Raw genomic sequence first — 15,036 nt, 5'->3', positions numbered from 1 at the left:
GAGTAGGCTATTGAACTACTAGATGCCTTGAAAAGTAATACTTAATCATCACAAGACAGAGATCAAAACAGCTTGAGTATTAATTGTGTTGTTTAATTACAACAATTTCTATGTTACTTGTTTCTACTGAGTGCAACATCTGTAAATTGCATTTCAACAACTAGCTGAATGCCTGATCTGCATTGCACACTGAAGGTTCATTACTTCTTTTGCACTTAATTTGTTTCCACTTCTGCAGCTCTTTGGCTTACAGCCCTACACAAAAGACATACACTAATAAAACACGTGAGGTGCACTAAAGAATGTTAGAAAATGACACCAACATCTCACTGTCTCGGAAATAATGGCAACAGGAGATGTAAAAGCAGCAAGAATATTCTGAGACAATAAAGAAAAATCCCACAAGGAAATCTGAAGACTGTGAAAAAAAAATTGACAAGAAAAACAGCATTAAATTTAGAAAGAATTTCTCTGTTACTCTGAGAAGGCGTGAAAGCAAATATGTCAGCAAATATAACAAATACAGCACACGTCTTGAGGACAAAAGAGAGCACAGATTGAGAATGCAGAAACTCAAACAGTGCATGTTGTTCATAGATCCCTGCAGCACCAGCTATCTGAAAACAGTGACATGATTTAACAGCATGAGGAATACAACTGAGGACCAGCACATGCTGCCAAGAACACCAGAAGAGTTTCCACTCAGAAGCAGAAGATATATTTTAAAAGCTAATAAACATCAGAAAAGAGATGTAAAAAAAAGAGATGGAGAAAAGAAAGCATCTCTCATTTCCCTTGTTTAGTTTCGTACAGTTACATTTTGCTTGGAAGACAAAAAATACTCTAACAAAGAGAAACACCATTTAAGCCAATAAAAAAAAGAACTGCAGAGTTATGAAGTTTTGCTGACTTGAAAAACCTCAATGCTGTCTTCAGTTAAAACATCACAAAAGGCAGGGCAGACTTAAAACAGTGTTATTCTATCTGTCACTAATTACACCAGGAGCATATTTAAAACAAACTGACAAACACTCATTACAGATCAGTTTCAATATTAGGTATGTTATCTCCAGCAGTAAACCAAGGAGCACAAGCTTGGGCAGAAAAGGATGGAGAATGAAAACAGAGCTTTACCTACAGAAGAAACAGCAACTAGCTTAACTGAAATACATTTAACCAATATAACCTGCTATGCTGGCAGACAAATCAGTTTATAACACGCTTATATTGATTTCACTGAAAACCGATATGCAATCAACTCCAAGACAACTGATAATGCTTAGTGAAAATCATCTCACGTGGGCCCACATCAGCTCCTGGGTAAACACAGATCTTAAATAACCTTCATTAAGTCTGTATGATGCATGGATGCAAAAAAGGTCAGAGTTACTGGTGTAAAGGATATTCTGGAACGGTCTGTCTGGACATCATGCTTCCTGGCACTGATGAGGCACCTCTCACAACAAGGCAGACTCTGCTTTCATTCATGGCTATTTAGCTTTGAAATTGAACCCGAGACCTAAAACTTAGGTCCAATGTGCATTCACAGCACGAGTGTATGGCTGTTAAGCAGTACAGATCAGCATTGAGCAGTATGAGACTGAAAACAAACTCAGCACAACGATACCTGTTCAACCCTGAGACTGCTGTTTTCAGTGCTTCAGGAGCTACTTCAAGAGCTGTCAGAGGGTCGGTCTCGATCAAAGCACGGGAAGCCTGGAATTGTGGCATGAGGACGATTAGCAACAAGGCTGCAAACACTGCAAACACGTTGTGTGCTGTGTGCTCACGTTTACGCTTAACATCACTGCCCCAAAGGAGTAACTGATTTCTGAGGACTAATATAAGTCAGTCTACGTGCTGCCCAAGGTGTTAAAACAATCACCTGTAAGGGGCTAAAACAGGATTAACAACTAATCCTGCTGAAAGATGTCAGGGCACGTGAGCCTACAGGCTGAGTGCAATTACAGGGTTTGTTCTGTGAGAACCTCGTCCCGGCCTGAGGAAGGAAACAACCCTGCTGTGGCTATGGCAGCAGCTGGCTGCAGGCTCGGGCTGACAGAGCTCAGCCCCACAACAGCACAGGCCGGCTCTGAGTTCTGGCACAACCAGAGTAGCGTGTCAGCAGCACAGAGAGCAGGACGGGGATGGCGGGCCCGAGCAGCGTGCCGAGCAGCGCCCAAAGGCCGCAGCACAGGGCGGCATGGCGGGGGCCGAAGCGCCGCTACCTGCGCACGCGCAGCAGCCACGCGCGATGTCCCGTCCTTCCTTCCCCTCCAGCCGCTGCTGCCTGCTCCCCTGGCGCGCATGCGCACGGCCCGCGGCTCTCGAGCTCAACGCATGCGCAAGCAAAACACCAGGCCTAACCGCCTTCCAGGAGCGCATGCGCAGATCGCAGAGCCGCTCACCGCCCCCTGGCGGCTCTATAGGCGAACGCGTTCAATGAATCGGCCGGACAACGGCGCCAATAGCGTGCGTGCCCCGAGGCACTCTGGGACTTGTAGTTCGGCCGCCCCCCTCAACAACGCATGGCGGGGTGACTCGCAACTACAGTTCCCATGCAGCTGCGCGCCGCGCCGCGCCCCGCCCCCTGCACGGTACCTCAGCGCTACGCCGGCGGCGGTTGCAGTCGAGCCGTAGAGGTGACCTCGAGGCAGCAGCTCGGCCCGCCGCTCCCAGCCATGGTCGGTACCGTTCAACGCTCGGGGCTGCGGGAGGTGGCTGGGGAGGGGCCGGTGCTCGGGGCTCCGTCGGTCGGAGGCGATCTCGAAATGGCGGCGGAGCCCTTCCCGCCGTACCTGGGGCCGTATAAAGGCGCTGGGGCAGCGGGGTGACCTTGCTGGGGTCCAGGCCCGTCGTGCGGCTCTGCCTGAGACCTGAGGGAGAAACGGCGCAGGGCCGGGGCGGGGCGGCACCTCTGCTCGCTATAAGGGCGGCCAGGTCGTTGGGGTCACCGCTCGCACCCCTCGCTTGTCTCTGTAACAGGCGGCCTCCGCGCTCTGCTACTCAAATCTTTACTTCCAGTACTTTTCTATATGCATTAAAAGTGTTTCTGTGCCCCAAAAATGACTTTTTCCAACGCTTTTCAAAAAAAAAAAAAAAAAAAAAAAAAAACACCCCAAACCTCATCAATTCTGCTTCTCAACTCTCGTTTCTATTCGAGACGTGGACTCTCAAGAGCCACCACAAAACAGAGCACTTCATTTCGCATGTGAGCTTTCCAAACTGCTTGCCATGGATCTGCTGCTTTAAAGCTGTACTTGAATGCTCAGACTCATTGGAACATCATTGCTTACAATCCCCCCCCCCCCCAGCATTCTGTCTATGTATTTGCTATTAGCATTAAACTTCTGAAACAGAATCTTGTGTCTATTGATGCAACTGCAGTTAGCTGGATGACATGGAAAAAGTTAACAGGGGCACCAGCCTGAAGGTCACTGCTGAAGGAAAGAATCCCCTTGGAGTTCTGCCCCTCCTGCTGATGCTGTCTGCCACGTTCCCAGATACATCTGCTGTCAGTGCCTCCCTGTTCCTTTGGAGGAGCAAGGGGAGGGTTTCATAGGATCACAGAATGGCTTAGGTTGAAAAGGACCACAATGATCAGCCAGTTTCAACCCCCTACTGTGTGCAGGGTCACCAACCAGCAGACCAGGCTGCCCAGAGCCACATCCAGCCTGGCCTTAATTCATAGGCTCCAAGCTTCTGAGGGCACTGCATCTAGTTAGGCTGTCTACTAAGTATTCTCAGGCATGGTGGGATTGCTTGGTTGGTCAAGAATAACAAAGATGGCAACTTGGCAAACAGCCGAGTTTAGCTGCAATAATGCTTATTCTGGTCTTTTATAACTTTAATTAGTAATCCAAAGGTCATCACTTGTGTAAGCAGACAACAGATTTTTCTTATTCCTACATCTGGTAGATAATGGGTTAACATCACTCTTTAACTAAACTTCGTAACTTCCTGATCTGTTTTGCCATGTAGTGCTATTATCATTCACAGCACTGATATTTTAAGTCTGCTGATACCAGCAGTAACCACAAAAGTAATTTAGACACCAAGTTCTTGAGTCCCAGCTGGGGCTGAAGGCATTAAACCCATCATTTCCTTATTTGATATCAGAACATTTGCTTTTAATTGCTGAAAATCTGAGGGGGTGGCAATCCAACATGTGTGTTGAATGAGGACAAACAGAGGTCACAGCATTCCCAGTTCCATTTTGTTCTTTTCATTAGCTTTACTGCCCTTTGTTTCTTAAAGGTTTTTAACCACATATCTGATGTATGCAGAGTAGAAAAGGCTTTGGAATCAAGTGCTCAGTTACTCATTCCATTTTTTTCCCTAGTTCAAATGTACCTGAGAGTGATTAAAGGTCACCCCTGCACTTACCAAAGCATGCCAGTATTCTCGTTGAAGCTCTTGGCTCATGCAGTCATGGATTAAAGTGCCTAAATACAAACATGCGTGCACCTACAGCTCCTTCACTGCAGGAACACTGTTAGCTTGAGTGCTACGTGCTTCTCCAAACTTCCTTCCTCAGCTGCTCAAGGATAACAGTGCATGTAAATGATGTGGTATAAGCTTGCTAGGAAGAGTTAAACACATTCTGCCTTTGTAAGAAGCACAATAGATTCAGCGTGTTGATCCAGCTTTTGAAATCAAGGTGAGAATCTTGATCCAGAGATTGTAGAGTCAAAGAGAAGAGACTCAGTTGCTGATGGTAGGTGGGAAGCTTTAGGTTGAGTATAATATAGTGATGGCTTAGAGAACTAAGTAGACAGTAAGTAAGCTTGGAGAGGGAGAACTAAGTAGGCAGTGAGCAAGGAGTAAGCTCCTTACTGTGTGTTAGCTGCTGTGTTTCTTCCAGGCCAAAATGGAGAGTGGAAAACAGAGGGATGGCAGGAAACATTTTTTGAGAGGGTGGAGATGAGTCAGACTGAGAGCTTTTTTTAGCAAGGGTAAGTGTAAGGTCTATTTTAGTTCCAAAATAGAAGTTAACCTACTTCTTGGTTTCTTTCAATCTTCTGATCCTTTCCTATCTTGTTGCTAGGCTGAATACATTGGAGTTTTTTGTTTGGATCACACCAACATGGGAAATACACAGTCTAAGATATACATACAGTCTAAGAAGTTCATCTCCCTTCTGTGACACAACTTTAGATAGGATCTTTCTCCTTAGCAACTTGTGAGCCCGATTTCTTAAAATCCTCTATTACAGCAAAAGTTCTGCAGCACCAAACTCATAATTAAGCCAAGCTACCATGAAGCTCAAAGGAAATGCATCCTCTTATTATAGCGATAAGTTCTGGAGCAGCACACTAATTGTCCTGCAAAGCAGCAAATCTGCTTCTGACAAGTTATTTACGATACCAGACAAAGTATTATTGGGAATACCAGTAGTCATATGCAGGAAAAAAAAGCTTGACTCACCCAGCTGGTGATAAGGGGCTCCAGTTGTAGAATACTCCTCACTAAGCAGCCTTCATCCAGGATGCCTTCTCTCCCTTGAGGCCAGCCCTCAAATGAGCCCAGGGCTGTATCTGCATCCAGCCCCCTTCTAGTCACAGGGAAATTATTTGCACCTGTGTTTCCTGGGCCAGCCATAGCCCTTCAGGTGCTCAATCATCAGTTCAGGCCATGAGCTGACAGCTCCATTACATATCCCTTACAGGATGGCTTTTCATATGCTCCCAATATGGGATTTTACCAGGCCAAGTTTTTGCAGTGCAGTCATTTTCCAGTACTTACTTTCCAAACTGCTAAGATTAGCAGCCTTAAAACAGCATTCACTGTTCCATTTCCTAAATAAAAAGTAGATTCTCCTTCAAAACACACCAAAGTTGGTTCTTAAACCTGATATGCTTCTGAGTCTGCACAGCCTATCATTATTCAGACATCGCAGTACATTTGTAGCTTCCAAAGCAGCACACTGGATCTAGCTTTGAGATTTAATGTGGGAAGAATTGATTGGCTCCTCTCCTTCTTGTTCCTCATTAGTTTTCATGAGGTTTGCAGGGTGAGACTCACAATAAGATGGGTTCAAACGAACGCAGTGCAGCTCAACACCATAACTGGCAGCTAATTAACTAAATATTTAATGAAAAATAAAGGCAAAATCACACAGAATTCTAACTCCATTTATTCAATAGATTAACTTTTATCACTTGTGCTCTCATTTTATCCAGTGCAATGTGGAATGGGACAGCTCCTAGGTAGCCTAATTTTTATGATCATCTCATATTAGCTTAATGCACCTGTGCTTGGCTGGTGACTGTGGCAGATTTACACTCAAATCATAATCATTGACTCATAGAATCATAGAATGGCCTGGGCTGAAAAGGACCACAATGATCATCCAGTTCCAACCCCCCTGCTATGTGCAGGGTCACCAACCAGCAGACCAGGCTGCCCAGAGCCACATCCAGCCTGACCTTGAATGCCTGCAGGGGTGGGGCATCCACAGCCTCCTTGGGCAACCAGTTCCAGTGTGTCATGGCAGGAATGTTGGTTGGAAAGACCATCTGGTCTGACCTCTCTGTTGCTCTTGAGTCTGAACATCAACTGATCCAGCTGAATAGAAAGTCTTCTGCTCCTTTAGTGTGAGGTCATGCATGTTGTTGTTTTTTCTGTTTCGTTTTGTTCTTTTATCTGGATCTTAAAAATCTTAAAATATCAAGTGCACAAACTCTCTGGGTACCTGGTTCCATTGAGGCATTGAGGCATTCTCTTCCTAACACCCATGCTCAACCTCCCAAGCTTTGCTCCAGAATGGTCTCCCATTCCACCATCTATTACCATCTATTAAGTGTTCAGCAGCAATATTTTTGTAGCTCTCCTTGAAGCATTAGCAGGCTGCTGTTGGAGCACCCTCCATTCTCTACCTTTCCAGACTATGCCCAGCTTCCTCACCCTCATCTTACAGGACGTGTGCGCAGGGCTGCATTTGGTCATGTCATGTCATGCTTGCCTGGATCCTGTCTTGCTTTCAGCATCACTCTTTAAACTCAGGCTCCCAAAGCTGGATCTGTATTTCAGCTGCAACCTCTTCAGTGCTGAGCAAAACAGCTGCCTTTGGTCTGCAAGCAGTGCTTTGTACTGGAGTTCTGTATGCAATTCAATTACTTCTGACATAATCAAATGTTGTGTTTTGTCCATAACTGAAATGATAATCTTTTAAGTGATTTAATAAGTGAGTGTAGAATTCCAGCAGACTGGTCCAAGCCTACTTGTTCCTGTTTAAGCAGTTTTCCCCCTGTTGCCTCTAGGGGAAAAAGAATGATACAAAAAGCAGGCGTAAAGAATATTGGATTATGAATAGCCTTTGGCATGTTTTGCCTTTTCAGTATTAACGTCCTTTTGGAGCTCCCTGTGTCCTGGTTCTGATTAACAGAATGGACTTTTGCTACAGAGTAAGCCTTGTGGTGTTTGTGTTGTGTTTTCTTTTTGTCAGTTACAGTGTAACACTGTATAACACTGTGCGCTGCTGTGAACCTGCACTGTGTGGCTGTAGCTCAGTCTCCCCCACTTTCTTCCAGGGTGAACCCATCAGAGTCCTGGTGACAGGAGCTGCCGGGCAGATTGCTTACTCCCTGCTCTACAGCATCGCCAAGGGAGATGTCTTTGGCAAAGATCAGGTGAGTGTTAACTGAACTGTCCTTTGTCTTTGCTGTGCAGAAATGAATAAACTAATGCCGGAATTAATGTTTGACCACTATACAAGTGATTTATTCCTTGAGAGTCCTGCTCTGTTACACAAGCTTTCAGTACTTGGTTATGATAAAGGCTTTCAGCCCTTTGTGAGTTTTAAGTTGGTATTCCTTACACAAGATACATTTCTAGTAGATAACAAAACAAATTAATTTTCAAAGCAGATTAGTCTGTGACCAATTCAGAGTAAACTGTTTCTTTCTTTGCAGCCTCTTGTACTTGTGCTGCTGGATATCACCCCTATGATGGCTGTCTTGGAAGGCGTCGTGATGGAGCTGCAAGACTGTGCCCTGCCGCTGCTGAGAGGTGGCCAAAAGGCATTTTTCTTGTACCTGTATGGTGTTCTAACACAGCTGCTGGGTTTAGAATTCTATTCTAAACAGGCACAAGACGGGGAACCAGTATATGCCACTGTGATTATTACAGTACTTAGGTGAAAAGCACGTAGCTTCTAGCTCCTGTACTGATCAACCCCTATTCAGTTTGAATTTTTGGAGGCAGTGGAAATCTTCACTTGTATTTGGCACTGTAAATTATTGACTTCTTTTTTGTAAAAGAGAAGAGCAATTTATGCATATTTATGCATGCACATGTGTATATATATATATATATGCATGAATATGTATATGTATGTATAAACAGAAGATATCTTCTGATGCATCTTTCTCCTGTACTCAGAATTTATAGCTGAAGTTTTAAATAAGTATTTGCACATAGAAACCGTTGAATAACAAATATTTAATCTTTGGATTTAATGCCAAATGGTTTTGCTTGAATTTTTTGGAACATAAAGGTGCTGCTGGTTTCGTATCAGATGATATATATGTATGTATGTATATATGCATTAATATTTTGCTATAAAACTTAGATTTTTGTCTTTTCCTTCCCCTTTTTTAGAGGTCATTCCGACAGACAAGGAAGAAGTTGCATTCAAAGACCTTGACATAGCAATTCTGGTTGGCTCCATGCCGAGGAGAGAAGGCATGGAGAGGAAGGATTTGCTCAAAGCAAATGTGAAAATTTTCAAGTCTCAGGGCGCAGCTTTGGACAAATATGCCAAAAAGACTGTCAAGGTGAATATTGAAACTGACTTGTAAAAATTCAACTCATTTAGAGATCTGCATACATTGTGGTATGATTCTGTGCAAGTAGGAACCTATTCAGTGCAGGCATTTTGTTTCTTAAGTCCTGGAGGCTATAACGCTGTGAGAGCTTGATGAGATATGGTGTGTTAAATTGGTAGATGGTTTTAGTCCTTAATTCATTCAGTGAAAAAGGTAAGTCTTAACATTCTATTGCAATATTCCATAAACACCAGCAATACTTAAAATATTGAAAAGAAAAATCTTTGTTATCTCTCTTCTGTGGGAGAGCTCTTTTATCTGTGTGCAGCTGTCTACTTCATCAGTGGCTTTAACATAATGACCCTAACTTCAGTATCAATATGGAATTACAGTTGCACAAAAGATCAGCTTATTTCAGTTGTTTGCATCTTGGTCTTTGGAGCAGTGGAAGCTTTTAATTGTTCTCTCTCAGATTGTTTCAGCGCAGTTAATGGGATCATGTGGCTGCTCTCCTACTGCTCTTAATCTTAGACCAGACTCCAACTGTGCTTTGTAACTGACTTTTTAATGTCTACTTCCTCTCCTGATGAACTTCCTACTGCTTCTAAAGACTTGTTTGCTTCTTTATACAGTTGGAATAAAAACTATCAGTGTAACTGTTGCAGAGTAATGGAAAATTTACTGAACTCATTTTCAGTAGGGGAAATATAGAGGAAGGTTTGTAGATTAGCTTATGTGATTGAGATTATGTAGAGCTAGACGTTAATAATTTGAGGCATATTAGTAGATGAAAGATGAATAAAAAAACAGATTTCCCATAGTAATAAATTGATCTGACTTTCAGCAATATTTCACTTCTAACTGCCTATGAATATTGAGATAAGCAACTCCCCTGGCTTTCTTAATTATAAAGCAATTACATAAAGCAGTGACAGCCAGTCTCGGAATAGTTTTTAAGGTGATGATAGCTTAGTATTGTTGGAGACAACCAAGAGTTAGTTTTGTCAAAGGCAAAGCCATTCCATTTATACAGTATTTTCACATGACATTGGAAGGAGCTGTGTTTTTAACTGCATACATTTTGCTGCTTCATCATGCCATAATTCCTCTTCTCCTCTTTTCTTTTTAGGTGGTGGTAGTTGGGAATCCAGCAAATACTAACTGTTTGATTGCATCAAAGTCAGCCCCATCGATACCAAAGGAAAACTTCAGCTGCTTGACTCGCTTGGATCACAACAGAGCTAAATCTCAGGTAAAAAGAACCTGTTTATGCAGAATGCTTTCTGTGGTCTCTGCTAAATACAACAAGAGGTGTGCAAAGAAGTTTGTGAATTGAGAAGCCGAAGCTAATTCAAAGGGCATGTTTAATTTTCAATTAGATTGCTCTGAAACTTGGTGTGACTTCTAATGATGTGAAGAATGTCATCATCTGGGGCAACCACTCCTCCACTCAGTATCCAGATGTTAACCATGCAAAGGTGAATCTGAAAGGAAAGGAAGTTGGAGTTTATGAAGCTATAAAAGATGACAGCTGGCTGAAGGGAGACTTTATCCTGGTAAGATCTTGACTTTTAATTATCATTCTGTATTTACAATTTCTTCCAGCTTCGCATGAAACCGTGTAACTGACTGTCTGGAGCAGCTATCCCTATCTCAGAATTTATCCATTTAGCGAGAATAAATCATCCGCAGATACTTGTTCTCAGTCAGTTATTTGCTCTTTAAGGCATTGTGGTACTTATGTAAACACTACTAGAAAAAGCCACTTGGAGTATTCAAATGATTCAATACAAAGTTTTGGTCATAGTTTTGTTGCAGCTCATCTGCCACACAAGCACCAGTTAACTGGTGGTTTCATAGGTGAAGTAGGAAAAATCAGCTTAGCAATCTTCAGCACAGTGTGATCACCCTCTTCTCCCAAATCTCAATCTATGGCCTCATCGGCAGCATTTCTCAAAAGTAATCTGAAAAATATAGAAAACCGAATGTTTTAATCCAGAGTATTAATAAATGAAGTCAGTAAAACAAAATTGAGAACACGGTCTACTTAACTGCAGTATAAAGCGAAAGGTTTATACTTGGCCGGACTGTCCTGGCACGCCTGTCATTTAGTCTGGAGTTGGTGCCTTCTGACTTCCATCTGTTCAGTCCAATAGAAGATGGACTGTTGTGGGCCACGTTTTCCTACCAACAATGCAGTCATTGCAGCTGTGCATCAGTGGGTCACCTCTGCTGGTGCAGGGTTTTACATCTGCAGTATGCAGGCTCTTGTTCATCCCTGACAAAATTGCGCAGCTGATGGCGGTGACTGTGTTGAAAAACTGTTTTGCAGCTGAGAATTTGCTCTACCAAACAGCATTACTGTGCTTTTTGTATCGGTTGTGGTTTCCATGGAAATAATTGGGTGATGTTGCTTTCGGAGCAACTTACATGTAAAGGAACAAGCAAGCCTTTGAAATATGACATTGTGTTCTTGTCTTGGCAAAACTCTGATTGTATTTCTTGCTCTGTATACAATGATTATTTACGGATAGAATAGTATAATGACCAATTAAATGAATGTTTGTAAGTTGGACTTTTCCGTATGGAATTTATTAGCAACATTTAGGCCAAATTGTGATATTTTTTTTCTGCTCCATAATTTAGTATGTTTTATTTGCAGACTGTTCAGCAACGTGGAGCAGCTGTTATTAAGGCTAGGAAGCTGTCCAGCGCGATGTCAGCTGCCAAAGCTATCTGTGATCACGTGAGGGACATCTGGTTTGGCACTCCAGCGGTAAGGTGTTGCTCTTCAATAAGTGTTCGTTTGCCTGATGGTTTGATTACATGCCAGTGTCACTGACCTTGAGTGTGTGTGTTGAGAGAGGGAACAGTCTCTCTTTTCTGGTACAGTGCATGTCATACATGATGCAGTATATTGGAAGGTAAAGTTTTGCTTTCTTCTACCGGTAAAAAATATGTCTGTCCTTGACTCTTGTTTTCAGGGAGAATTTGTTTCCATGGGAGTCATTTCTGATGGCAATTCTTACGGTGTTCCTGAAGACTTGCTATATTCATTCCCTGTTGTGATCAAGGTAACTAGCCTGGATGTAAATCTAAGCCAGTTCTGCAAGACCTTGCTAAACTGTCCTATAAAACAACATTGCTTTCAGTGTAAAAGTGCCGTGACTGGTAGTGTTAGCAGTCTTTCACAGAAGGGACCGTTATTTACTCTTTTGGAAGTAGCTGTCAAAGAAATACTGATAGAAAAGTGGTCTGACATGAGCAGCTATTCAATGGTCATATGAAGCAAAAAAAGAGCAAAGTTCACTTCTACCTGATCTGGTTTTAAAGGTCAAACACAACCGATGTGGTCAGAAACAAGGTTTATGATAGAATCAAGAGTAAGACCGCTTCTTTATGACTTCAGATCATATTATAAAACAGCAGGAAAGCAGGATTTTTCATGTAGCTGTGAATAACTTGTAATCTTACCCAGGTACTGACTTGATGTACATGAGTTTAAGCGAGCAAAGTTTTAAATGAGGGTGACATTTAGTTCTCTGTAGTGCTTTCACTGTAGTGAAAGAGACCCTTAGTGCAAACTGAGTGAAGCTTGCTCTCACATGGGAGTGTTTTTGTTTCGTTTTCATACAGGACAAGACCTGGAAGTTTGTTGAGGGGCTTCCTATTAATGACTTTTCTCGTGAGAAGATGGATCTGACTGCTAAGGAGTTAACTGAAGAGAAGGAGACAGCTGTGGAATTCCTATCCAGTGCATGACTAGATGATCCAGAAATGCAAAGCCATTTGAGAGTGGAAGAATCTAAAAGTCGTCTCTAAGTGTGCAACCAACCACTGTTAGTGTATTCAAGTCAACTGTCTGTGGCTATTGTGCATTTTGAAGTTCATATGCTTACTGGTATTACTGGGCCTCTACTGGATATTAGCAGAAAGATTATTCATTAAGTAAAATTAGTTTGTTGACCAAACTTTATCTGTTCAATACTAGTTGCTTTCTGTGTATGATACAGAATAATTGCATAATTGTTTGCCTATGCCTTGGCTACTAACGCACAATTTCAGTTTTGATTAGAATTTGGCACTGTTGGAATACGTCCCGATCTGTCCATCACTTCAACATCCAATGGTTCGGCTGAGAAGGAAATTAAAATGCCAGTAGTTCTCCTTGAAATGGTCATTCAGTGACTCAAGTCTATTGGTAGATAGGCTCCATATATATACTGTTCGCTCTGGTCTTGCTTACAATGTTTATCAATAGAAATATTAAAAGATGCTTGATCACAAAATGGCTACATGTAGTCTGTTGCACTTCATTTGCATCTTTTAGTTATGTAGGTAGCAGGACTCAACAGTATAACCAGGAAAAAAAAGGACCTAGTTTATAGCAGTAAGGAAGCAAGATTGGGTAATTTTTGTTAATAACATTTCCATTCATCTCTTCTAGATAAAATCTATTTGTCAACATCAACAGGACAGCAATAGGCTGGTATCTGCTTTGGCATTACAGCTTGAAAGCATTGTTGGTGCTGAAGATCAGTACTGATTTGGTTGTGGCTTTGAAGGCAGTCGGAGCCTTTTGTCCCAGGAGACAAGGACTTGCTTGGCTTAATGTATGTGCTTGAGAATGCTTGCTGCAGTCTTCAGACACTTAGCTGCAGGAAGCTACTTTATACTGTATATATTTATACTGTCTTGCCAACACAGGTGCATCTCATACACCACATCAGTGCTAAGTTGTTGTCTGTCCAATTCCAAATCAAAAGAGGAGTGAAAAAATAAAACCATTTTGACCAAAAACCAAATATCCTTAAACAAACAAAATCAAGAGAAGGCTTAAAAGCTCCAAATGAACTCTAAGCAAAAAGGAAGGACTTCTGTGGGGATTTACTAACTGGAATATAAAATGTCAGCAGACATCAGTAAGCTAATCCTTAATTAAGTTGTTCTCATAACACTACTGTAGCTGTTAAATGAAATCAGGGTAATACACCGAAAAGCTACTAAGTATAAATACTTGAAAGTATCATTGGCAATGCAGGGATGAAGGGGTTTTTGGTTTAGGTTTAAGCTTGTGTGGGAGATCTGGCTCTTCAGGATTTGTTGATGTTTGTTGGGAAGCATCACCCTCCAGATGAAAACTCACTTCAGCTCAAGTGGTGCTTATATCACTTGGTATATCAAAACAAGTGCATAATTAAGCTCAGTGTTTGATAGACTCTCTTGTCATTTTATCTCAAGAAGAGAGAAGAAATGAAGCTTTTCCCCAATGAATGAAAAACACTGATTGCAAACTTTCCTTCCTTGCTGTTCTTCCACTGGAGATACTCCTCGTTATCTTTTTGCAGTGACCGCAGGGGAAGCTGGAAACTCCAGCTCTTATGGATGAATCCAAATCAATGTGATGCCGATGCTAACTGTGGAGATTCACACTCTGGGCTTATTTATAAAGCATCATGTCATAGAATATCTATAGGATTTGAAACTTGATCCGTACCAGGGGAGGCAAGAGGACTCTGGCAAAAAGAATAAATGCAGAATGCTCTCAAGGCTCCAGACTACACAAAAGAGGATAGTTGTACTGGAAGAGTTTATTGGCACTATTCATGTTTTGGGGGATTTTTTTTAGGTTTACAAATCCATTTTTCATTCCAAACAGCAGATCTCAGAGCATAACTACGGCTCAGATGTTAATATATAACTGTGTTACACTATCACTGTTGCAGCTGAAAATGGAAATAACCGATTTGTGTTCAAACACCAAGTGCTGAGAAAATGTTCTGACATCTTCAAAGCAGCAGCTTTGCAGAGGAGCACGATAAGAAGTGCTATCGTGTCAGAACAGAAGAGGAGCAGAGAGATGCGTAGAACAAAGTACTCCAAATGCAAGTGAAGAAATTGCAGGCCCAGTTGCAATCTTCAGCTTAGAATTAAGCCCTGCTGTTTGGGTTTTAGAGAACCTTTTATCATGCATATTTACTACCAAAGATGTGAATGTACAGAGGCTTCTCTGAGCCTGCTAAGTACAGGCATCAAGTGTTCTGTAGCTAAATGACACAGCAGGCTTTACACGGAGACCTTTGCTTGCTCTTTCTCAAAAACACATATTCATCATGTGCGTGGGAGTGATTTATTACTTCAGCGTGTTAAAAGCTGCATGAACTCAAACCAGCTCACAGCTGTGGACCCTGGGAGGCCAGGACCTGCGAGGGTGTGCAGAAGTTGAGCAGAGTACAAGGATCAGGTTAGCCCCCATTGCAACACAAGA

General features: G+C 42.3%; 2 protein-coding genes across 11 annotated transcripts in view; one reads left to right on the top strand and one right to left on the bottom strand.

The window, feature by feature from the left end:
- WDPCP (WD repeat containing planar cell polarity effector) overlaps window positions 1-5,624 on the bottom strand; it is a 131,477-nt gene extending 125,853 nt beyond the window's left edge. For 8 of the 10 annotated variants that reach the window (XR_004306520.1, XR_001553691.2, XM_015856575.2 and 5 more), the window contains exons 1-2: window positions 2,229-2,507; window positions 1,628-1,716 (exon numbers count right to left, since the gene is read on the bottom strand). Coding sequence is in view for 6 of the 10 variants with exons in the window: in XM_015856575.2 (XP_015712061.1) it covers window positions 1,628-1,716; window positions 2,229-2,309 (170 nt within the window). In the remaining 4 variants the exon portion in view is untranslated. The other 2 variants (XM_015856579.1, XM_015856580.2) reach the window with 2 other exon arrangements.
- Window positions 2,474-13,061, top strand: MDH1 (malate dehydrogenase 1). Its single transcript, XM_015856585.1, has 9 exons — window positions 2,474-2,684; window positions 7,533-7,631; window positions 7,914-8,010; window positions 8,602-8,777; window positions 9,898-10,020; window positions 10,148-10,324; window positions 11,431-11,544; window positions 11,753-11,842; window positions 12,405-13,061. Exons 1-9 carry the CDS (start codon window positions 2,559-2,561, stop codon window positions 12,528-12,530), a joined length of 1,128 nt encoding a protein of 375 aa, XP_015712071.1. The 5' UTR covers window positions 2,474-2,558; the 3' UTR covers window positions 12,531-13,061.
- The last annotated feature ends 1,975 nt before the right edge of the window (window positions 13,062-15,036 follow it).

The sequence above is a fragment of the Coturnix japonica genome, chromosome 3 (assembly GCF_001577835.2).
Source record: "Coturnix japonica isolate 7356 chromosome 3, Coturnix japonica 2.1, whole genome shotgun sequence".
Taxonomy (NCBI): Eukaryota; Metazoa; Chordata; class Aves; order Galliformes; family Phasianidae; genus Coturnix; species Coturnix japonica.
Note: the sequence above shows the minus strand (reverse complement) of the source record. Positions and strands in the feature narration are given on the sequence as shown.

What these genes read in the sequence shown, in the direction of transcription:
- MDH1 (XM_015856585.1), top strand. Translation starts at nt 2,559, where the DNA reads ATGCAGCTGCGCGCCGCGCCGCGCCCCGCCCCCTGCACGGTACCTCAG. An exon ending in TGCCCTGCCGCTGCTGAGAG is followed by an intron (nt 8,011 to 8,601) that starts GTGGCCAAAAGG and finishes CCCCTTTTTTAG; the next exon opens with AGGTCATTCCGACAGACAAG. An exon ending in ACAACAGAGCTAAATCTCAG is followed by an intron (nt 10,021 to 10,147) that starts GTAAAAAGAACC and finishes ATTTTCAATTAG; the next exon opens with ATTGCTCTGAAACTTGGTGT.